Below are 25480 nucleotides of genomic sequence, written 5' to 3' on the forward strand. Positions count from 1 at the left end.
ATTATCAATTAAAATTTATGTTAATAAATGTTTTTGAAAATTTTAGTTTTGAGTTTAAAAATCAAATTTATCAATACGTTTTTTTTTCAAATTTATTTTTACCTTATATTTAAAATAATTAAAAATAAAATAAATATGTAATTAATTTAAAAAATATACTCTTACTAATTTAACATATTTTATTATCGATATAAAATATTTTTTAATTTTTTGAGAGAGGGGCGTCGAGGGCGAAGTTTGAGGCCGAGCAGTGGGGAGCGGCGGCAACAGGCACTACGAGAGGGGAGAGGAGAGGAGAGGGGAGAGGGGGGGAGAGGAGAGGAGAGGAGAGGAGAGGAGAGGAGGCTGAGGCTGAGCGACGGAAGTGAGAGGAGAGAGGGCGAGGCCAGAGGAGGCCGAGGCCGAGCGGCAGTGAGAGGGCGAGAGGAGAGGGGGAAAGAGGAGAGAAGAGGAGGTTGAGGCCGCACGACGACAGCGAGAGGAGAAACGGCAAGGCCAGAGCGGCGGCGAGAAGGTGAGAGGAGAGGGGGCGAAAGGAGAGGGGGCGAGAGGAGAGGAGAGGAGGCCGAGCGACGGTGAGAGGGCGAGAGGAGAGGGGGCGAGAGGGCGAGAGGAGAGAGGGCGAGAGGGGGCAAGAGGAGAGGAGGCCGAGCGGGGCGGTGAGAGGGCGAGAGGAGAGAGAAAGATGGGAGGGGACACATAAGGCATTTACAATAAATTATTTTGAAATACAATGCGGTGGAATACAGTGAGGATTATTTAATTTTTATTTAATGACGTGTCAGCTTACGTGGTAGATGACATGGCAAAATAATGACGTGTCGATCTATGTTTACTGCACAGATGATGTGGTGACACATAAGCAGTCAAAGCTTATGTATCGCTTTTGACTGCACACATAGGCATTTGACCAGTCAAAGTTGGGTAGTTTTAGAAATATTTTGATGATGTCGATATTTTTAAAAATATTTTATTTTAAATAGGTATTTAAGTGAAATTCCCTTCTTTCTATAGCGAAGATAGTTGCACGTAATGACAGATCACGCCCATATTATTAAAAGCATGTGGTAAGAATGGGTATCTCTCTATCACCTGAAAATAATATTCCAAAGCCTACGTATATTCCTCATTCCTTGTGTGGATAAGGCCTATGTTATAGAGTATATAACTTCGATCATAGGGATCAATTTCTAGTCGCGTAGCTTCATAATAATTTTGTAAAGCTTCCGCATAATTTCCTTTGGATTGAGCTGACATCCGTTACGGTCATTCATTCTATTCAAAGAATCTTCGTTCTCTATATAGAGGAGGCTCCTCCTTTCTCTTGTGTGCATAGTAATAAAGGGAATAATCCATGGAATAAAAAAAGATTGAAATATTTTCATTATGTACTGATGTGGGCTAGTGTTTTTGTACAAGAAATCTCTAGCCAGCCTTCCTGTAGGAGGTCTTTTTCTTAACACCAAACGTATTGATGCTAGATAGAAATGCTCAGTCCAACAATTTCTGTCCTCAACGCCCTCTATTTGATTTGGAAGAATTAGTCACTTCAACAATCTTTGATAACATGTTAGAAGATATGATGTAATTAGGATAGTTGATATCACACCCTCCCCCATAAGCTTTATTTATATATTCCAAAAATATCAATATTACAAGTATAACCTTCACCCTAGTAAGAGTGAAGAAGAGACAAGAAACTTAATCTAATTACATCAATACCACCCTAATTATAACATATCTTCCAACACTCCCCCTCAAGTTGGGAGGTAATGACAGTGATCCCAGCTTGACCCAAATAACATAGATGTAGTAATAAGCTCATCCATCACGGTGTCCCAACACTGGGCATTGACTCTCAAAAGGTAGAAATAGGTGATAAAATATAAGTCGAAACCAACCTCAAATAATTTAGACCAAATATAGTGATAATAATCACTAAAGTGTGTAATGCATGTCATTTAAAAGACAACGATAAAAGACCCTAGGGAGGCAGTAAAAAGTAGAGTGGGTGACGCCTATCGGTCACAAGACTGCAATAAAAGACCCACGTATACCAATAAAAAGTCTCAAAGGACTTAAAACATCCATATAAATAAAAGAGACCAACCAAAACAATGCTCTAAAAAGGTTTGGCCAAAAGGGTAAGTGAGAGTCAAATAAAAGAGAAAGGCAACCAAATAACCAATGGGTAATGGGTAAAGCAAAAGATAAGATGTTGAGGCCACCATGTGTTTTATTTTTCTAAGAAATTCAAATTCTGCATCAGACAAACCAACGCCGACAACAGTCAGCAAATAATGAATCCAAGGCAAGCAACTGAGGAGTTCTTCTTCAAAAATAATGTCTCAATCAAAAAGACACAATAACAACAGTGGAAATGGGTCAATGCCCAAATAACATGTACCAAATGTGCAATTGTATTGCAGCAGATAACTGGTAAATAATGAAAGTTCTAAAGAGTAATAAAGACACATGAAATAATTCATAGCAAATCCATCAGAAAGTGGTGCCCCAAGTAATAAGCTTGATTTGAGTAATAGATTGCCAATAATAAGTTGAATCAAATAATAAGCTTAGGTATAACTCCAGAACTAAAGGATTTCTTAAATTGAGCAGGCGACACCGATGATAATTGTTGAACCAATGATTTGCTACATATAACAACAACATGAAGCCTGAATTCTTCATTGGGAATCTAATTCATTAATCTTCAATTTTTGTTATCCAAACAACAATCACAAAACACTTGTTGATTGTTTAATATAGATAGTCCAAATTTGATGGGTTTTATATCCTCCCACCAGCAGCAAACATCCGTATATGAACAATATACCATTAATGTAACAAAATGCAAATTTATTACCACCAATAAACACCACCAGCCTCTTAGACAACAAGAGACTTTAATAATAACTAGAATTATGTTTGCTGATAATCAATACATAAAGAATGCAGATACGTATACTAGATAACAACATATGATAATCAACATAAGAGTGAGAAAATCAAATCCTTAAGTGGACTAGTTGAACTCACATGTGCGTCCATGATACCCCATGGAGAGTAATTATTGACCAGCTTGATTCAAACAGAAGATGGAAAGTGCTAATTAAATCCCATTGCTGATTACAACAGCTGATTCACCAGCTTGATAAAAATAGCAATAGTGCTATTTTTCAGCAATAAATCAAAGCAGACTTATTAAACCCATTGCTGATTACAACAGTTGACTCACCAACTAGATAAAACAACCATTTTTCTGGAATTCAAAAAAGAGGTTGCAATGTGACTTGCTAGATGATATAGATTCTAGAACACTTGAAACTCAACTTCTTGCTGATTCATCAAATAAATAACACAAAACAACAACAACAACAATGTCACCCAATTATCTCATCACTAAGTGTATGCTTCATTAAAACACCAGGATTGCACATGAGCAGCAATGAGATAAAGTGTTGGAATTCAAGATAGAAGAGAAGGCAGCAGCTGCTTCTCTTATCAAAGTAGGTGACTATGTGTTTTGGTCTGCTGAATAATCAGCAACGTGCTGAAATATGGCCGCAACATGTTGATAAGCATGCCTTGAAGATGGATTAAAAGGCCTCTTGACAGGAGCTTCAATGACTGGTGGCAACGACCATCAGGATTCAGGTGGACAAAGCAGCAAAAGTTGTTGCCAATTAGGAAAGGTAGAACCATAGAGAGAAACCTAAATCTATTCTAAAACTACCTTCATTTCAAACTTCATTGTTGTTACAATGTGGGATCCACCATAGCCCCACAAACTGGTGGGACCCACCATGAGCTCGAGAGGTGTCAACAAGAGTCCTCATACAAAGTGGCTCTAGCTAAGAGGTAAGAAACATGTGCTGGAATTAAATAGAAGATTTGAAGATCAAGTGGGACCCACAAAGATACCACGAGCTGGTATATTTATCTACATGAGAAGATCATGTGGGACCCACAAGATAAGACCAAGAGCTAGCTCTCTAGCTTGATTCACGTCCTTAAAGAAGGTGTTTGTAGTTGAGTTAAATTAGTCTCTGAAATAGATAATGTAATCTTATCATAAAAGGCTTATCTTAAAGAGTTCTAGTTGGAATGTAATTAGGAGTCTTAAGGTTAGTTGTACATGGACTCTATCACCTCCTCAACTATAAATAGGGGTGATTGTAACTCAGAAATATCAAGCAATTTTCTTTTTTTTTAATCTATCTTGTGTGAAGTGCTCTCTCTCTACTCTCAGTTATTTTCCTTCTCTTCTCTCTATACCCGAGAGCTTTTCTCTTTTTTTTATTTTTTTTATTTCTCTCTCCCCTTGCTCAAGGTATTATTCATGGGGTCCAAAATTCAACATGGTATCAGACCTACCAATTTAGGATCCCCATTATGCTCTATGAAGATATGATTAAAAGCTGTTCATGGAAGGCTCCTTATGAAGCACGATTGAAGCTAAAGAGATAAGTATTTATTTATAATATTAATTATTTTATGCTATTGGTTTTTGGTATTAAGAGGTGTTTTAGAGATGTCCTTATGCATATTTTCATCTTATGAAATTGTGAGAATATATGTATCTTGGATTATCTTTGATTAGAAGAGATTATCAAGGCATTTTTTGTCGGTTTGCAAATACTTTGACCGAGACCTGTGCATATTGTTCCTGGATAAAGAAGTATGATGTTGAGCCTTTTATGAGTCATTGTCCATTAAAATTGATTACTTAGTGTTTATGCTAAGCATCTCCATTAACCAAGTTGGTTAAAGCCTTCCACTTGGTCATATTTTGATTACTTGATTGGAGAACTATTTTACTAGATTTTCCTACTATGGCTGAAGATAATATGAGTTACAAGAGTGACATACTCAGAATCACCACTGTAACCTTATGGGGGGGGTTGGGGTTGGTCATCTCGCTAACCGTGGACCACATATTGATGAAGATGATATATTCTATACCAAATGGTTAAAGGTGGATACATTGGTTATTAGTTGGCTTATCAATAGTATGGAGGAACATGTCTCCAATAATGTTATTCATCTAGAGATGGTTAAACAAATTTGGGAGACAAGGGCCAAGTTGTATTCAAGCTCTGACAACTTACAAAAGTCATATGATATTTTACAATGGATGCTACCACCAAACAAGGTGACCATATACATGAATATTTGATCCATTTTCGAGGCTTTCTTCAAGAATGGAAACTTGCCCAGCCAACCTCTACAGATATATTTGTCTATTATAAATAGAAAGAGGCCTTGATTACTGCCATATGCCTTGCTAACATTAAACCGCATCTTGAAGTTGCTAAGACTCTTAGCTCTTAGCTCATGTTTGTGCTACACTTCTTCGTATTCCAGACGCTTCTCCCTCTACTACTGAAATACCATCCGCTATGTACTCTGGTCATAGGGGAACACCATCTAACCAAGGCTGAGACTGAGGTAGATTTTATAGAGGAGGAAGAGGAAGAGGTGGAAGGACTGGTTTTGACTGAACAGATGGGAAGGAATGCACCCATTGCAAGGGATATGGCCACACTAGAGACACATGCTTTCACCTGAAAGAATGCTCTATATGTGGTAGATTGGGCCACTCTCGTGGAAGATGTTATAACGCTAATGAGAATAAGGCTAACCAAGCCTTAGTGATTGATACAAAGGTAGAGCAGTCTACCACAGCAACTCCAAAGCATACTTTTACTGATGAAGACAATGAACTATTCTAGAAAATGAAGGCCATGATGGGGTCCTTCCAAAGCATTTCTTCACCCACCACTACCACCACCGCTTCAGGTATGTTTTCTACCTCCTCTTCTTCCAGGATAATTGACCCAGGAGTCTCCGAGCATCTTATAGGTAACAGACATCTACTATACTCAGTTTATCCATGTCTTTCACATAAATTTGTTACCATTGCTGATGATTCAAAAACTAAAGTTCAAGGGAAATGATCCACTTCTGTCACACCACATTCGCTCACTAATATCCTTTTCATTCCTACTTTCCCTTTGAATCTTTTATCGGTTAGTCAGCTCACCAAAAATTTTAATTTCTCTATCACTTTCTCACCCACTTCATGTGTGTTTCAGGATCTTACAATGAAGCAGGTGATTGGTGGAAGCCGTGAACAAGGGGGCCTCTACTACCTGGATGTGCCACTAATAAATACCGAATCGACCTGTGACACTGAAACCAAGTTATGGCACAACTGGTTGGGACATCCGTCCGCCCAATCTCTTCATCATATTTTTCCTAAAGCACGATCAAACCTTTGTTGTGAAGCATGTCAAATGAGTAAACAACAGAGATCTACATACTCACCTTGTCCAGAAATTAAAAGTGTCTCCTTTTTTGTTAATTCACACTGATATATGGGGACCCTTGAGTGTCTCCAACATTTCTCAGGTGAAATATTTTATTACATTCATTGATGACTTCACTCGTACCACTTGGTTATTTTTTTTTACAGAGCGTTCTAAAATACCATTGATATTTAAATCTTTTCATGCAATAGTACTCACTCAGTTTGGGCAGAAAATTAAAGTCCTTCTGTTGGATAATACCAAAGAATGCACATCCAAAGATCTTGACTCATTTTGGAAAAATGGCATTATTCATCAGACATTATGTGCCTACACCCCTCAAAAAAATGGTGTAGCCAAACGAAATATCTGTCCTATTCTTGGGGTGGCTCGTGGTTTACTATATGCCATGCAAGTTTCATACTTTTATTGGCTGCAAGCAGTTCTTACTGCATGTTTTCTTATAAACTGGTTACCCTCTTCCATTCTTGGTAAAAATCTCCATACTCTCTCTTATTACCTGATGATGATAATTTTTCACTGCCCTTGAGAGTCTTTGGCTGTTAATGTTGTCCATATTTCCTCCGCAAAACACAATAAACTTGATCCCAAATCTATGAAGTGTATCTTCTTAGGATACTCTCGCATACAAAAGGGTTATGTTTGCTATAATCCTTCTCTTCAGTGTTTACTTGTGTCTAGGGATGTCACATTTTCTTAAGACTCTCCATATTATTATGATAATGCTCCTCCAGGTTTATCTTCAGTACTAGGTTCTCCTCGACCAGTTGTGCCCTATGCTATAGAAACTACTCAGCCCCGAGAAACACTGGCTGATACCACACCTACTGAGTTGTCGGATCCTACCGAGGTAAGTCCATCTTCTCTGATTATTTTTCGCCCAAAATATGATATGCGTCCTATTTCTGTTAGGAAAGAGCCCAAATCATGCACCATGCCTTCTACTTCTCATCCCATAACAAACTTTGTGTCTCATCATCGTCTATCCCCTGTTTGTTGTCAATTTCTATTGGTTATTTCCTTTGTACCTATACCAAAGTCCTATCAGGAGGCTCTCAAACATCCAGGGTAGAAGGCGGCTATGGATGAAGAATGCATGCCCTTTATGAAAATCAGACATGGGCTCTAGTCCCACTTCCTTCAGATAAGAAATTCGTTGATTGCAAATGGGTATTTGCGGTGAAACACAATCCGGATGGGTCCGTGGCTCGCTTGAAAGCTCGTCTTGTTGCTAAAGGCTATACACAATGTTATGGCATTTATTATGAAGAAACCTTCTTTCCAATGGCTAAATTAAACTTGGTATGTTTGTTATTATCTCTGCCAGCTAACTCTTCCCGGTAGGTCTATCAACTTGATGTCAAAAATACTTTTCTGAATGGGGATATAAAGGAGGACATTTATGTACAACAACCACCTAGGTATGTGGTTGAGGGGGAGTTTGTATGTCGACTACAAAAATCTATTTATGGTCTCAAACATTCACCTCGTGCATGGTTTGAAAATTTTAGCCAAGCACTCATACTAGCCGGATTTCACAGATGCTCTGAAGATCACTTTATATGTCGATGACATTATTATAACTGGCAGTGATCCTGAGGGCATCCAAAAGACAAAATAAAGGATATGTACTGAATTCAAGACAAAGGATCTCAGACTACTCAAATACTTTTTGGGTATTGAAGTACTACAATCCAGACATGGATTTATATTATGTCAAAGGAAGTATGTCCATGACCTACTGGAGGAGACCCGAATACCGGGATGTAGACCAGCAGAAAATCCTATGGACTCGAATACAAAATTATGTTCAGGTACTGGAGAAGAAGTATATTTCGGAAAATATCAAAGATTGGTGGGAAGACTTATTTATCTCTGCGTAACGAGGCCAAATATTTCATATGTAGTCAGTGTGGTAAGTCAGTATATGCACAAACTACAACGCAGTCATTGGCAACCACTAGAACAGATATTACTATCTCTGAAAGGAGCACCAGGAAGAGGGCTCCTCTATAAAAATCTTGGATACTTCAACATCGAAGGATTCTCATACGCAGACTGGGCCGGATCCCGGGATGACAGAAAATCAACTTTGGGATATTGTACGATGGTTGGAGGAAACTTGGTCACATGGAGGAGCAAAAAACAAAATGTAGTTGCAAGGTCTAGTGCAGAAGAGAGTACAGAGCCATGACACACACAGTCAGTGAACTCCTATGGATCAAATCTCTCCTAACTGAATTGGGTTTTTACAAAGATGCTCCTATGAATTTATATTGTGATAATCAGGTTGCAATTCACATCACGTCAAATCCAGTCTTCCATGAGAGAACAAAGCATATAGAAATAGACTGCCACTTCATACGAGAAAAATTCACTGCTGGCATCTTATCTCTCCAACATGTATCTTCACAGAATTAGGTTGTAGACATTCTCACCAAACCAGTCACTCAGAAATTTTTTTCCAACATTTGTAGCAAGCTGGGCATCTACGATGTTTTCTCACCCCCAGTTTGAGGGGGAGTGTTATAATGTGGGACCCACCATGGCCCCACAAGGTGGTGGGACCCACCATGAGCTCGAGAGGTGTCAACAAGAGTCCTCATACAAAGAGGCTCTAGCTAAGAGATAAGGAACATGTGCTGGAATTAAATAGACGATTTGAAGATCAAGTGGGACCCACAAAGATATCACGAGCTGGTATCTCTATCTTCATGAGCTGGAAGATCATGTGGAACCTACAAGATAAGACCAAGAGCTGGCTCTCTAGCTTAATTCATGTCCTTGAAGAAGGTGTTTGTAGATGAGTTAAATTAGTCTCTCAAATAGATAATGTAATCTTATCATAATAGGTTTATCTTAGAGTGTTCTAGTTGGAATGTAATTAGGAGTCCTAAGGTTAGTTGTACATGGACTCTATCACCTACTCAACTATAAATAGGGGTGATTGTAACTTGGAAATATCAAGCAAGTTTCTTATTTTTTTCTTCTCTCGTGGGAAGTGCTCTCTCTCTCTACTATCCTTTATTTTTCTTCTCTTCTCTCTATACCCAAGTGCTCTTCTCTTTTTCATTTTTTTCTTTCCCTCTCCCCTTGCTCGAGGTATTATTCATGAGGTCCTAAATTCAACAATCGTCATCATCTCTGTTGATTTTCTGTATTCCATAGGTAATAAGGTTAAGCAAAGGAGAGAAGGAAGAAGGGAGAAAAAGAAGAGAGGAGTATATAGACATCCAAGGCAAAAAGAGAGAAGAATATGTGAGGGGAAAAGGAGGAAGAAATTAGCGTCTTGAACTTAGTCCAAACCCTCCCCCATAAGTTATATTTATAGGTATCAAAAGTATCAATATTACAATTATACCCCTCACCCTAATAAGAGTGAATAAGAGACAAAAAAACTTAAACTAATTACATTAGTGCCACCCTAATTACATCAAATCTTCCAACACTCCCCCTCAAGAAGGGAGGTAATGGTAGTGAACCCAGCTTGAACAAAATAATATAGATATAGTAATAAGCTCCTCCATCACGGTGTCTTGGGGATAAGTATGACACCAGGTACAAACTCTCAAAGGGTAGAAATGGGTGATATAACATAAGTCAAAACCAACCTCAAACGATTTTGACTAAATATAGTGATAATAATCACTAAAGTGGTAATGCTTGTCATTGACGATAAAAGACCCAAGGGTACCAATAAACAGTCTCAAGGACTTAAAAGACCCATATACATAAAAGGACCAATGCTCCAAAAAAGGGTTGGCTAAAGGGGTAAGTGAGAGTCAAATAAAGGATGGTAGGAGAAAGACTGTCAAATAACCAAAGGGTAATGAGGAAGATAAGATGTTGGGGCCACCATGTGCTTTATCTTCCTAAGAAATTCAAATCTCCATCATACGAGCCAATGTCAACAACAATCAACATCTAAGGAGTTCTTCAATAATAATGTCTCAGTCAAAGAGACACAACAAAAATAATGGATATGGGCTAATGCCCAAATAACTTATACCAAAAAATGAAAGTCCTTAACAAGGACACATAAAATAATCCGTTGCGAGTCCACTTATGAATATAAGAGAGTTGTGCAACAAATAATAAGCTGGAACTGAGTAATAAGCTACCAAAAATCCAAGATAATAATTAGGCCAGAGCCAAGGGACCGAGTCAGATTGAGGCAATCGACCAAATTGAGCCGAGTAAAATATCTAACCAATATAGATGAGTCGTGGGAGGAATTGGTATAAAACTCGAGACCCGAACTTGTATGATAGAAGCAAAGAACAAGTGGACCAAGTCGGGCTGACTCGAGTCTGAGTTTATTTGAACTAACATGGTAGAACAATAGTAATAAGAAGTAACTTGGACAATAATAACTCGCTAGATTAAGATTCTGGTCCGAGTGAGGAAATGCAAAAACTCGGACAGCAGTTGAAGGAGATAGCTCGGATCAGTAATAATCTGGTTTGATGAATCAATATCTACTGCAACCAGAGCATGATCGACGGTGAGAATAGAGAACAACGATAACCAGAGACACCAACGAATAGAGAAACTCCAGGAAGATCAATCGGATCCAATGCCGGCGAAGAGACGAGGCAGAGAAGTTTTCAAAAAAATAGCAGCAAGATCTCGAAGAAGCAATAGTGAACGGAATGGAACAATAGCAATACAAGATGAAATCAGATAATCTTCTGTTGTAGCTCAGATTATGTGAGCTTTTAGGGAAAATCATGAACCGTGGTTGTCTGGTTCACTATTTTCTCGATGGACATCTGGAACAAGTAAGATCACACCAATATTGATATCAATGATCAAACAAGATAGTAAGATACTAAAGAGATATTTTCAAAAATAACGAAGATACCAATTAGAGTGCTAGCTGTTGATTCCAAAAATAAGATCTCTCCGTTGAGTTTCCTCTGTCAGTGTGTAGGATAACAACAATGCTAACGAAAATAATTCTAGAAATGATGTAGATAAGATCCAAAGCAAAAATATTTTATCCAATTGTTGGCTGAACTTTCCAAAAAATCTAGATGACAGAGGTGTGGCCTGATCCTTCGGTAGATTGAATACACCTTACTGGATCCTTAAGTAAATTAGCAATGGAAGATAGAGTTGATCCCTCAAGCGATGCCTAAAACCAAAGGATAACAAAATCAATATACCAGAGAATCAATATAACTTCAATGACACCATGGCAACAATATATTGGGGGATGAAGATTAATGACCAGCCAATACAACCAGAGACTAGAGTTAGCAGATTAACGAGAGGAGTAGACCTCATCCAGCTAGAGCCTCAATAGTTTTCAACAAAACCAACATATTTCAGCAACAAACACATCTTGTACTACTTTTACAGCAACAACAAATCTTTTTTATTCTGAATTCCAGAATGGAAGAACCACAATGGCTGAACGCATATAAAATTCTCAAAAAAATAAAACCTTCCCAAGTTTAGAAAGGCTTTCCTTCTTCATTCTTTCTGTTGAATTTATGGAAAAGAGAAATACTTCATTGACTTGTTGTAATCAGAGTACATGAACCCCTATTTATAATAGAGGAAAGTAGTAGACTCCAATTACGATTAAACTACCCTTGTCCCAATTACACCCAAACTCTAACACTTAAAGAAAAGTTTTAGCATAATTAAATAACTCAACATAAATAGAAAACTAACATAACTAAAACACCTTTAAACTAAGATTGTCCTGTGAGACGACCTTGTGTGAGACTCTTGTAAGACTCCACCATATTAATTCTAGCTCTGTGACACTGCTTATTGTGAGAGTCACATAAGAGGCTTTCATATCTTCTCTTCAACACTCCCCCTCAAACTCAAGTTTATAACTTCAACTTGCAATGAGAAGGATTCTTGGTCTTCAATTTTATTTGCTGCAAAAAAAAAATTTTAGATGCAAAAACTTCATCTTTTGTGCTCTTCCTTTCTTGAATATTTTTGTCACATTAAAATTACCACAACATATGAAATAAAATACCTCTTTCTTGTACTTTTTTTTCTACTTCTCCTCAAGCTAGGAGGCAATGGCAATGATCCCAGCTTGAACCAAATAGCATAGATGTAGTAATAAGCTCCTCCATCACGATGTTCCAAGTATAAGTATGTTATGGACTCTATAGCATCACGAGTTACCAACCGGCGTAGGAATTAATGAATGTGTTTTTCAATTTCCATGTAATTGTTTCTTGGTTTGGTTTTGTCTTTGGTTTGGGTTGGTTTAGCATTTATTGGTTTGAACCATTGACCCAAGAGGTCTTTAGTGTTTTGGACGTCCTCAACCCTATTTAAGGGGATGGCTAGGGTAATGAGAAGTATGAATTGAGTCTACTTTAGCTAGAGTAAATTAGATAAACAGGTCAAGAGCTCCTTCAAGCTCTCTTCCGGTTTTCCCCAATTCTCCTTTCCGAAATTCAATACCCATCAATCCCTCATTCCATCTCAATGTCAAGCACGGTGATGGAAGGAAGAGAAGAGAGGAGAGTGACAAGATCCATGGCTCGTGAGGATCCTAACAAAGTACAACACCAGGTACAAACTCTGAAAGGGTAGAAATGGGTGATAAAACATAAACTCAAAGGATTTCAAACAAATACAATGATAATAATCACTAAAGTGGGTAATGCCTATCATTCACAAGACGACGATAAAAGACCCATGGATACATATAAAAAGTCTCAATAGACTTAAAAAACACCCACATATATAAATAAATAAATAAATATATATATATATATATATATATATATATATATATAAAGGTAAACCAAGCGAAGCAACACACATGAGGTTGGCTCAAAGGGGTATGTGAGAGTCAAGTAAAGGATGGTAGGAGAAAGACTACCAAATAACCAATGGGTAATGGAAAAAGAGGAAGATAAGATGTTGAGGCCACCATGTGCTTTATTTTTCTAAGAAATTCAAATTCCATATCAGACGAACCAATACCAACAATAGTCAACAAATAATGAACCCCAGACAAGCAACCAAGGAATTCTTCTTCAGAAATAATGTCTCAATCAAAGAGACACAATAGCAATAATGGAAATGGGCCAATGCCTAAATAACATGTATCAAGTTTGTAGTAGTATAGCAGTAATAATCGATAAATAATGAAAGTCCTTAAGAGTAAAAAGGATACATGAAATAGTCCGCAATGAGTCCATTAGTAAATAAGGAAGTTACACAAAATAGTATATTGGAACCGAGTAATAATCCAAGATAATAATTTAACTGAAGATAGAGAACCGAGTCAAATAGTAGACTAATATAACCGAGTCGTAGAAGAAATTTATATATAGAACTCGGGACCTAAACACGTATAACATGTATAACCGAGGCAGAAAATAAGTAGGCCGAGTCAGGTTGACCTGGGCCGAGTTGACACACTGAGTTGACCTAGATCGATTTGACTTGGCAAAATAGAAGCAAGTGATCCTCAGGTCAGCAAAACCATCGCAGGGTGAACTAAGGCGGGTCCGGTCCAAGGCTCAGGCATAACCAACGCTGGTTTAATTTTTCCTAACTTAGGAAAAATTAAATCAGCAACAATGCATCTTCTTCCTCATGGCGCCGATGATTGAAAAAAGACATTGTCTTGGTCGTCCGCTCAAGCAAGTATTTTTGGAAGATGTCGACAACTGATGAGAGAAAATAACTTGGCGAAAAAAAAGTTCTCGGCGGAGGAAATACTCCAGCTAGTCGAAATAGAAAATGGACTCAGCAGAGTCATTTTCTCAAGCAATGACAACGGGAATCACTCAACGAATAGAGAGGATTGCCAGCAATGAACCAATGATGGCAAATGAGTCATAAATAGAACCCGACAGGCTGGTCCAATGTCTTCATCCTCCCAAAGTGGCTCCTGGTGATTACTAAGTAGATCGGGATGTGCGGTAGAGATAGCTCTGTGATTTCTGAAAAAATAGCAGCAACGACACAAATAAGATCTTATCCAACAGGTTCAGTAGAGTAATCAGCAAGAAAATGACTAGAGGAGACCATAGGAGTTTCTGAAATCAATCGACAACAACAATGGAGAAAAAATCTCACGACGCTAGTGATACGACAAACCAGGCTTAAAATCAGCAACACAGTGACAGAACAAAATCCCGTCAATTTAGCAACTGGCCGAGATAGTTTTGGCTTGCCAGTGGAGAAGTGATTCCAGCTAGTAACGTTTGACTTATAGCAAGCAACAACATTGATTAAAATAGAGATGAAGATGATTCTCAAAATAAAATTTCATCAATATATAATATGCAATATTTAAAGCTCAATATAGAGGTAAAAATGTAAAGAAAACAACTGGTATAGGGACTGAAAAGAGAAAAAAAATAGATAGAAACCTAAACTGCTAGAGATATTAGATAAAAAAAAGGATCACATTATCTCGGTGGGTTGATCGAGTCAACGCATAGAACCTGCTTTGATACCATGTTGAATTTATGGAAAAGAGAAATAGTTCATTGACTTGTTGTAATCAGAGTATATGAGCTCCTATTTATAATAGAGAAAAGTAGTAGAGTCCAATTAAAATTAAACTGCCCTTGTCCCAATTACACCCAAACTCTAACACTTAAAGATAAGTCCTAGCATAATTAAATGACTCAACATAAATAGAAGACTAACATAACTAAAACACCTTTAAACTGAGATTCTCCTATGAGATCACCTTTTGTTAGACTCTTGTAAGACTCCACCATATTAATTCTAACTCTATGAGATTGCTTACTATGAGAGTCATGTAAGAGGTATCTTCTCTTCAGCTCTTTCTGAACATTATTTTCAAATTGGAAACTATGTTATTTAAGCTTTCTTTTGAAGCTTGCATGAACGAAACAAGACTTTATAGAGTCTGAGTTCCAGAGCTTATAGAAACAAGCAGAAGTTGTGGAACGAAAAAATGAAACTGACTAGCAGAGAGCTGTTGTAATTGCCTTCTTACCTCCATGGAGAATTCGTTGGATCTTCTAGAACAAACATTCACAAATAGAGTAATGAGGCACAATGGCAGAGAGAAGCAAACACTAGAGCAACAACGTCTTCTTCTCTTCTGGTAACAAGGGATGTGATTTACAAACTCATTCACGAGCAACAGTAAACACACAAGAAAAGAGGATACTTAGAATAAATCATGCCTTCATGATTCATAATTTGAGCAAGAAAAAAAATTGGAATACTAAAAATCAATCTCCGTTCTGATAGCATGTTGATTTTCAGTATTCCATAGGTAATAAGGTTAAACAAAGGAAAGAAGGAAGAAGGGAGAAAAAGAAGAGAGGAGAGAGTATGATACACATCCAAGATAGAAAAAAGAGTGAAGAATATGTGAGGGAAAAAGAGGAAGAAATTAGCGTCTTGGACTTAGTCCAAGCCCTCCCCCATAAGTTATATTTATAGGTATCAAAAGTATCAATATTAAAATTATACCCTTCACCCTAATAAGAGTGAATAAGAGACAGAAAACATAAACTAATTACATCAGTGCTACCCTAATTACATCATATCTTCCAACAGTCTCCAAACAAAAATTTCATTCTGTATAAAGTCTGTTGATGGTAATCAACGTCTGCAAATACCTCTCCAACAAGAGAAGATAATGGGCACCAACAATAAGAAAATGATGACTACTGTAAGCAGCAAATTGTAGCAATGCCACCAGTAAGAAGAAAATCACTGTTGTAAGTAGCAGATAACCGCAATGCCAGTAGAAAGAAGATAATCTCAAAGGCTCAAGTGCAATAATTTCAAAGGCTGGAAGAGCTATAGGACTCTCTGATGATCATAAAAGAAATAGACGGTTGTTGCGAAGTCATCTCCTTTACTCTACTGATGTATCCAGGTAGATAAAGAGGAACAAAGTGATTTCAAAATCCTATGCCTACACCAAGTAAGATACAACCAATGGTAAGCATAGTAATGTTACCAACAACAACATTAACGACTATACCCCAAGAAAAAAAAACTAGTAGCGGAAAATAGAACGCAATAGAAGACAATAGACAACACATGTTCAAATTTCTGATTTGATAAGTATAGGATCAGAACAATTACTGTGTTGAACCAAGAAGGACTTGATAAGGAACTTCCTGAAAACTAGTAACATTGACCATAGATACTCAGAGATAACCAAGAGATAAGATACAATATTATTTGAATCACGTCCATTCACAAACCAGTGAAGAAAACACATAGTATAAAAACTACCACGATGCAGTAGAAAAACTAGGGCAGCAAAGACAAAACAAATTTATAGATTGATCATCCACCGAGCAGTAGTGAACAAAACAGAGAAGACGATACTCAGAATAAGACTATCAACAAAATAGAGAATAAGATGATTCTCAGAATAAGACTATGTCAACTTTCTTCAAAAAAATGTTACAACGTGGGACCCACCATGGTGTACGAGCTGGTGGGACCCACCATGAGGACGTGGGACACCAAGAAGAGTCCTCACCCAAGCTAGCACTAGTTAAGGAGTTAAGAAGCACAAGCTGAAATGAGTTAAAAGACTTGAAAATCAAGTGGGACCCACAACGATACCATGAGCTGGCAACCTTATCAATATGAGCTGGAAGATCATGTGGGACCCACAAGGATAAGGCCACGATCTGGTCTGCTCCCTTATATTCATATGATTGAAGAAAAAGTTCTAGTTCAACTCATATTAGTCTTCTAGTAGATTGTGCTGATAGACTTATCTTAGAGAGTTAGAGTTGGAATGCAATTAGGAGATTGAAAGGCTAATTTTATAAGGACTCTATCTTTTCCTCTACTATAAAGAGAGGTTTTTTAATTTGGAATTAATCAAGTTACACATCTCCTTCTTGAGTTAATCTCTCTCTCTCTCTCTCTTTGCTTGGCGCACACCCCATTTTTTTCTCTTTTCTTTTTCTTCTCTCTACCCGACAACTCTTCTTCCCTTTTCTTCTTTTTATTTCTTCTTTTTCTTGTTAGGAATGTTGGAAAAGGGATCCCTCATCAAAAGGAATGCTCTAAAGAAGTGATGATCAACACCACTCAAAGAAGGCTCTTTTGTGAAGAAAGATCACAAACCATGAGATAAGTGCTTAATTTTTTTCTTCATGTTACTGGTTTCTAAATTTAGAAGATGATTTAAAGATGAGTATGTGAATACTTTCATCTTATTATATTATGGATATGCAAGCCTTTCCATCTAGAAGAAGCTATCAAAACAGTTTTGTCGGTTTTGAAATTCTGTTAACCGAGACCAGTCCATGATCAGATTGTTGGAATTTGTTTTTTGTGGGAACATGAGTCCCTTGATATAGAAGATTGTTATTGAGTCTCATATGAGTGACATTAGAGGGAAAAAAATTAGAATAATAATTTAGCATCAATGCTAAAGTTCCCCATACTTCAAGTTGTTTGCAGAATACTACTTGGTGTTATTGTTAGATTTTTTTTGAAGAAGGACTTGCCATGGCTGAAGAGAATATGAATATCAAAAGGGATATACTGAGAATTACGACCATACCCTTATGTGGGGTATCAAATTTTATGAGTTGGTCCACATCGGTTTGGAGGTTCCTTATAACAAAAGACATACTTGGTCACCTCACCACCCGAGGACCACCTATTGATGAAGATGATATTTTTTATATAAATGGTTGAAAATTGATACATTGGTTATTATTTGGATAATCAATAGCATGGAAGAACATGTCTCTAACAATGTCATTCATCTTGACACTACTAAAAAAATTTGGGAGATATGTGCTAAACTGTACTCTTGCCCGGATACTCTACATAGACCATATGACATTCTCCAAATGATTTTGAATACTAAACAAGGAGAAAATATCCATGAGTACTTGGCCCATTTTAGAGGCTTTCTTCAAGGGTGGAAGTTAGCTCAGCCTTCAACCACAGATATTTCTATCCAAGACAAGCAGAAGGAAGCCTTAATTACTGCTATTTGCCTTACAAATATTAAACCTCATCTTGAGATTGCCAAGAGTCAACTTTTGAGTGCTTCTGTTGTCCCCAAGTTTGATGATGTATATGCAACACTACTTCATATTCCAGACAGTTCTTCCTCCACTATTGAAGTATCATCCACTCTGTATTCCGATCATAGAGGATCATCATCTGACCGCGGCCGAGGCAGAGGAAGAGGTGAAAGGATTGGTGTTGATAGAGCAGATGGGAAAGAATGTACTCATTGTAAGAAATTTGGCCACACTATAGATCAATGCTATTACAAGGATTACAAGGCATGCAGTTACTATGGAAAACATGGTCATTATAAAGAAATATGCTATAAAGCCAATGGACAGTTAGAATTGACAAAGGCTAATCAAGCCTTTGTAAGTGATACAAAAGAAGACCCCCCCACAAAATCAGCAGAATAGAAATTTTTTACTGATGAAGAGTATGAGCTATTTTAGAAAATGAAGACAATGTTGGGTTATTCTCCTAGTTCCTCCACAATTACTGCAGCCAGTACTGCCTCAGGTATGCTATCTGCCTCATATTCATCCTGGATAATTGACTCAGGAGCCTCCGAGTATCTTACAGGTAACAAAATTTTATTACATTCTCTATCTCCGAGTCTTTCACACAAGTTTGTTACCATAACTGACTGTTTTCAAACCAAAGTCCAAGGGAAAGGATCCACTTCTATCACACCATCACTTCCGTTCACTGATATTCTTTTCGTTCCTACTTTACCTTTGAATCTATTATATGTTAGTTAGCTGACAAAATATTTTAATTGCTATGTTACCTTCTCACCCACTTCATGTGTATTTCAAGATCTTATAACGAAGTAGGTGATTGGTGGAGGCCATGAACAAAGGGGTCTTTACTACTGGACGTGGTAAAAATGAATATGGTTTCCACTATAGAAAATGAGACACGGTTATGGCACAATTGGTTGGGACATCCATATGCACAATCTCTTCATTATGTGTTTCCTTCTCTTAAAGTAAGGTCAGAATTTCATTGTGAAGTTTGTCAATTGAGTAAACATCAAAGGAGTACATACTCTCCTCGTCCAGAAGTCAAAAGTGTTACTCCATTTTCTTTAATTCATAGTGATGTTTGGGGGCCCTTGAGTGTCTCCAACATTTCTCAAGAAAAATATTTTATTATATTTATTGATGATTTCACTCGTACAACTTGGTTATTTATATTTAAGGAGCGTTCTGAGATACCATTTATTTTTAAGTCATTTCATGCTATGGTACTCACACAATTTGGTCAGAAAATAAAATTTCTCTGGTCTGATAATGCCAAAGAATATGTTTCCAAAGACCTTGACTCTTTTTGTTAAGAAAATGACATTATCCATCAAACATCATGCGTCTACACTCCTCAACAAAAAGGTGTAGCCAAACGGAAAAATCATCATATTCTTGAGGTAGCTCGACGTTTATTATATGTCATGAAAGTTCCATACTTTTATTGGCCTCATGCAGTCCTTACGGCTTGCTTTCTTATAAATCGTCTACCATCTTCCATTCTTGGTAATAAATCTCCTTACTCTAGATTATTACAAAATGATGATCCGTTTTCACTACCTTTGAAAGTTTTTGTATGTCAATGTTTTGCTCATAATTCATTTCCTAGACACAACAAACTTGATCCTAAATCTATCAAGTGTATCTTCTTGGGATACTCTCGCACACAAAAGGGTTACGTTTGTTATAGCCCCACTCTTCAACGTTTATTTGTGTCGAGGGATGTAACATTTTTTGAAAACTCCTCATTTTATTTTGATAGTGCTCCTCCTGGTCTGTCCTCAATACCAAGTTCCCTTCGATCGACCGGTTGTACCCAGTGATACAAGATTATTCAACCCCCAGAGCAAGTGGCTAACACCACACCTGCCGAGTTAACAGATCCAACAGAGGTAAGTCCTTCATCGCCAGTTATTTTTGGCCCTCCATATGATACTCGTCCTATTGCTATAAGGAAAGAACCTAGATCGTGCACTAGACCTTCTTGTCTCATCATCACCTCTCACCCTTACGTTGTCAGTTTCTTTCCATATCTATTCTACAGTCCTATATGGAGGCTCTACAACATCCAAGGTGGAAGGCAATAATGGATGAAGAAATGAAGGCACTTAATAACAATAAGATATGGTCACTGGTTTCTCTTCCAACAGATAAAAAACCCATTGGTTGCAAGTGGTTTTTTACTATCAAACATAATCCGGATGGGTCAATTGTACGACTGAAGGCTCGACTGGTTGCCAAAGGTTATACTCAATGTTATGGAATTGATTATGAAGAAACCTTCTCTCCAGTGGCAAAAATGAACTCGGTATGTATTTTTGAAAGATGGGCTCAAACCTTCTCTGGCGGCCAATTGATCATGGTCGATGTAACAACTTGATGTGAAAAATACATTTATGAATGGGGATATTAAAGAAGAAGTTTATATGCAACAACCACCAGGGTATGTGGTTGAGGTGGAGTCAGTCTGCCGCCTAAAAAAATATTTATATGGTAAAAAGCAGTCCCCTCGGGTATGGTTTGAGAAATTTAGTCAAGTCCTCATACGGGCCGGCTTTTACAGATGCTATGGAGATCACTCAGTATTTATTGAAAACACACTAAGAGGTAAGGTAATTCTGGTTGTATATGTTGATGATATCATTTTAACCGGTAGTGATTCTGAGGGCATCCAGAAAACAAAGCAAAAAATATGTGCTGAATTCAAGATGAAGGATCTTGGACTACTCAAATTTTTTTTGGGTATTGAAGTATTACAATCTAGACATGGGATTGTGCTATCCCAAATGAAATATGCCTTTGATCTACTAGAGGAGACATGAATGATGGGATGCAAACCAGCAGACACTCCTATGGACTCAAATACAAAATTATGTGGAGGCACTGGAGAAGATGTAGATATTGGAAAATATCAAAGAATAGTGGGAAGACTTATTTACCTGTGTGTAACAAGGCCGAATATATCATATGCAGTATGTTGGAAGATGGGCTCAAGCCCTCAAGCTCAAGAAAAGAAGCCCACACATCAAAGGAGTGGCATATGTGTGAAATATGATATTTTTCTTAAAGATGGCATAGGGGTGAAAATCCATGTTCTTTTTATGTCTTTTGTTTCATCAAGTTGTAGCCCTAAGGGCATTGTAAAGACTATAAATAAAGGCATTGCCTAAGAGGTAGGGCATTGAAGCTCTCTCCTCTCATTCCACAAATTCATCCAACCCTCATTCTCTCTTTGACACAAACCTCTTTTCTCTTAATCCAAACTCTCTCCTTCCACGTCCTTACCTTCTCTCTTCTTCTTCTTCTTCTTCCTCGTTGATCTAAAGTTCCTCTCATGAGATCCTAAATTCTACATGGTATCAGACCAAGGAGTTTAGGATCTCACTTGGTGAAGTTATTATGGAATCTGTTCAATAAGTTTGTAAAAGAAGAAGTTTAGCCATGAAGAGATAAGTTAATTCTCTTCTTATTTACAATTTTTTTCCTTTCCTTATTTACATACTCCTCTTTACGGCTTTTCTACTTCTTGAGCTTTGAATCACATCAAGTCAAGATATATCTTTATATGCTGTGAAGATTTATTTCTATAACTAAAATGATGTTATAATACTGATCTTCTTGTAAATCAATTACAATCTTGATCAAGATCATTTGCTGTTTGTCTTATTAAGATTAATGGTTAAGATTCAATTACCTTTATGTAACTTGGATCAATCTCATTTGAGGTAGAATTCCAGCACATGTTGCTGTAACTTCTCCTACTTAATGGTGCTCATGGGTTTGTGTTATGTTGTTGGATGCCTATTATATGTTTGATGAAATTCCAACATTCACTTACCCTTTGTTGTTTCTCTTGAACTTCAACAATTGAATTTTTTTTTATGTTGAAGTATTCCCATGAGCTGAAGATAAATTGTCTTCCAAGTGTCGTGATTTTCCTTTAAATTGTCTCTAAATATTTGTTCTCTCTCTCTCTCTCGGTTTGTGTTGGAGTTTGGATTAAGGCCTAATCGGTTGCATCTACCTTCTCCTCTTTGTTTTTAAGAATATAAGAGGAATTGAGTAATGGCTGGATCATATTCTCACTTGCTAAAGGCATAAATTTATTGATAATTTGGTGCTTACTGTCGTGAAGGAATTTTTTTTTTTGGAGACTGATTTGGTCCACGGGTTTTTCAAATTACATTGAGTAATTGTTATTTGAAGAAGGCCCCTTCCCTTGACCTCCACATTTGATTTGCCTCATCATGGAGAGTGGACACAACAGTAATAAGAGTGATATACTCCGTATTACTATGATTCCACTCAGAGGTCTCTCCAATTACCTTAGCTGGTCACAATCAATACAAAGGGTTCTCATTACTCGTGACCTTTTAAGCCACGTTATTAAATTCCCTCCTCCGATTGATGAAGAAGATGAAACTTAGCACAAGTGGGTTAAAAATGATAATATGGTTATAAGTTGGCTCATCAATAGCATGGAAGAGCATGTGGCTAACAATGTGATCCACTTGGAAACAGCCAAGGACATGTGGGACCACTTTTTCTAAGCTTTACATGAGTACTGTCTCATTACAAAGGGTATATGATGTCTTACAAAGTATGTTGCATACTAAACATACTGATAATATTCACGAATTTTTGGCCCAGTTTCTGGGCCTTCTCCAAGAATGGAAAATAGCTCAGCCATACTCCAGTGACATTGCCGTTCAAGAATGACAATGAGAAGCCTTGGCAGCAGCTATTTGTTTGTCGAATATTAAGCATTACCTTGAGGTTGCTAAAACTCAGCTTCTAAGTTCCTCCGCTCTTCCATCCTTCGATGACATTAGTGCTACATTACTACGGATACCTGATCCATCCCCTCCTTCTCCTATTGATGCTCCATCAATGATGCTCTCCGGCAATTGGGGTACATCTTCATCATACCGAGGACGGGGCAGAAATATGAGAGGGGGTAGAACTATGAAGGGGGTAGAAAATAGAGGTGGTCGAACGGGTCCGAATAATTCCAGTACAGAGCCTCGACTTTGCACTTACTGTGGTGGTCAGAACCACCTTGTGGCAACATGCTGGAAACTTCATGGCAAGCCTGATTGGGCCATGGCTAACCCAATATCTGTTAGTGTTGAGAAACATGAAGAAAAGGCTGATTCTTACTCCAGAAATGTGACTCTTACTGCTGAAGACTATGTTGCATTTCAGAAAATGAAGTCCTTCATGGAATCTTCCATTCCCCCATTATCTACTGATGCTACTACTATTGCCTCAGGTATGCTTTCTTCCTCTTCATCCTCTTCCTCTTGGATCATTGACTCTGGGGCCTCCGAACATTTATTAGGTAACAAACACTTGTTTCAGTCATTATCTCCTTGTCTTCCTCAGAAATTCGTTACTACTGCTAATGGTACCCAAACCAAGGTCCTTGGCAAAGGTTCCTCTTCTCTTACCTTGTCTATTCCTCTTCAAAATGTTTTATTTGTCCCTCAATTTCCTTTAAATTTGCTCTCTGTTAGTCAATTAACCAAATAGTTAAATTGCTCTGTCACCTTTTCTCCGCCTTCTTGTGTATTTCAGGATCTCACTACGAAACAGGTGATTGGTGGCGGCCATGCAAAGGAGGGCTTGTACTACTTCACTCTTCCACCATTAGCTGCCTTTTCATCCACTACATCTGAGGCCCAACTTTTGCACAACCGGCTTGGTCATCCGTCTACCCCTTCACTTCGTTCTTTGCTTCCGTCTTTAAAAGTACTTTCTAAATTCATTTGTCAGGTTTGTCAATTAAGTAAACATATTAGGAGTACATATTCTCCTCGTATTACAACTACAAGTACTGCTCCTTTTGAGTTAATACATTCTGATGTCTGGGGACCTTTAAGTGTCTCAAATATTTCCCAAGTTAAATATTTTGTCATTTTTGTGGATGATTTTACCTGAGTGACTTGGTTATATTTATTTAAAGAGTGTTAAAAAATTCTTCCTTTGTTTAAAAATTTTCATGCTATGGTAATGACACAATTTGGGAAGAAAATTCAAATTCTTAGGTCTGATAATGCTAAGGAATACATGTCTAATGATTTCAAATCATTTTGTGAGGGTAATGGGCTTATCCATCAAACACCATGTGCCTATACCCCTCAACAAAATGTTGTTGCTGAAAGGAAGAATCGTCATCTTCTTGAAGTTGCTCGGGGTCTCCTCTACTCCATGAAGGTACCCTATTTTTTTGGCCTCATGCTATACACTACTTGCTTTCTTATTAATAGGTTACCTTCATCCGTTCTTCATAATAAAACTCCTTACTCTGTGTTATTTCATGGTGAAGATCCTTTTTCTCTCCATCTAAAAGTGTTTCGATGTACATGTTTTGTACATGTTACTGCTCCACAACAAAATAAACTTGATCCTCGGTCTATGAGGTGCATTTTTTTGGGGTACTCTCGCACCCAAAAAGGTTATGTCTATTACAATCTTACCCTTCAGAGGATGTTTATCTCTCGGGATGTGACTTTCTTTGAGGACATCTCCTTCTACTCCTCCCATGATGCTCCTCCAGGATGGACATTTCCTTCTACCACTCCATGTCCTCTTGTGCCCTTCAATATTGAAGTTAACCCAACCCCTGATGCACCAGCCGTACCTTTACCTGTGGAGTTGTCGGATCCCCCAGCGGTAAGTCATTCTCCTCCTATGTTTGGGCCTGAATTTGATACTAGGCCTATTGCTTTAAGAAAGGAACGTCGTTCTTGTACTACTTCACATCCTATCTCAAATTTTATGTCTCACCATCGCTTGTCTTCCAAGTGTTTTCAATTTCTTGCCTCTTTCTTCTACTTCCATTCCACAGTCATATCAGGAGGCTTTGAAGCGTCCATGTTGGAAAGCCGCTATGGATGAAGAAATGCACGCATTATATGAAAATCAAACCTAGTCCTTAACCTCACTCCCGAAAGGTAAAAGATCGGTTGGTTTTAGATGGGTATTTTCGGTAAAAAATAATCCGAATGGATTGGTTGCTCGTCTTAAAGTTTGACTAGTTGCTAAAGGTTATACTCAGTGTTATGGGATTGATTATGAGGAGACCTTCTCTCCTATTGCAAAATTGAATTCGGTACGCATCATCTTAGCTATTGT

The 25480-nt window shown here is 37.7% G+C and overlaps 1 protein-coding gene across 1 annotated transcript; it reads left to right on the forward strand.

Moving 5' to 3' along the window:
• The first annotated feature begins 5750 nt into the window (after positions 1-5750).
• On the forward strand, positions 5751-25277 carry LOC137955021 (uncharacterized). Its single transcript, XM_068801901.1, has 6 exons — positions 5751-5802; positions 7067-7182; positions 23135-23615; positions 23685-23764; positions 23921-24118; positions 25194-25277. The coding sequence occupies exons 1-6, from the start codon at positions 5751-5753 to the stop codon at positions 25275-25277; spliced, it is 1011 nt and encodes a 336-aa protein (XP_068658002.1).
• The last annotated feature ends 203 nt before the right edge of the window (positions 25278-25480 follow it).

This window comes from Aristolochia californica, unplaced genomic scaffold (genome assembly GCF_029961685.1).
Source record: "Aristolochia californica isolate CCGP_79_NKW_82.1479 unplaced genomic scaffold, dmAriCali1.0.hap1 SCAF_2, whole genome shotgun sequence".
In the NCBI taxonomy this organism is placed as follows: domain Eukaryota; kingdom Viridiplantae; phylum Streptophyta; class Magnoliopsida; order Piperales; family Aristolochiaceae; genus Aristolochia; species Aristolochia californica.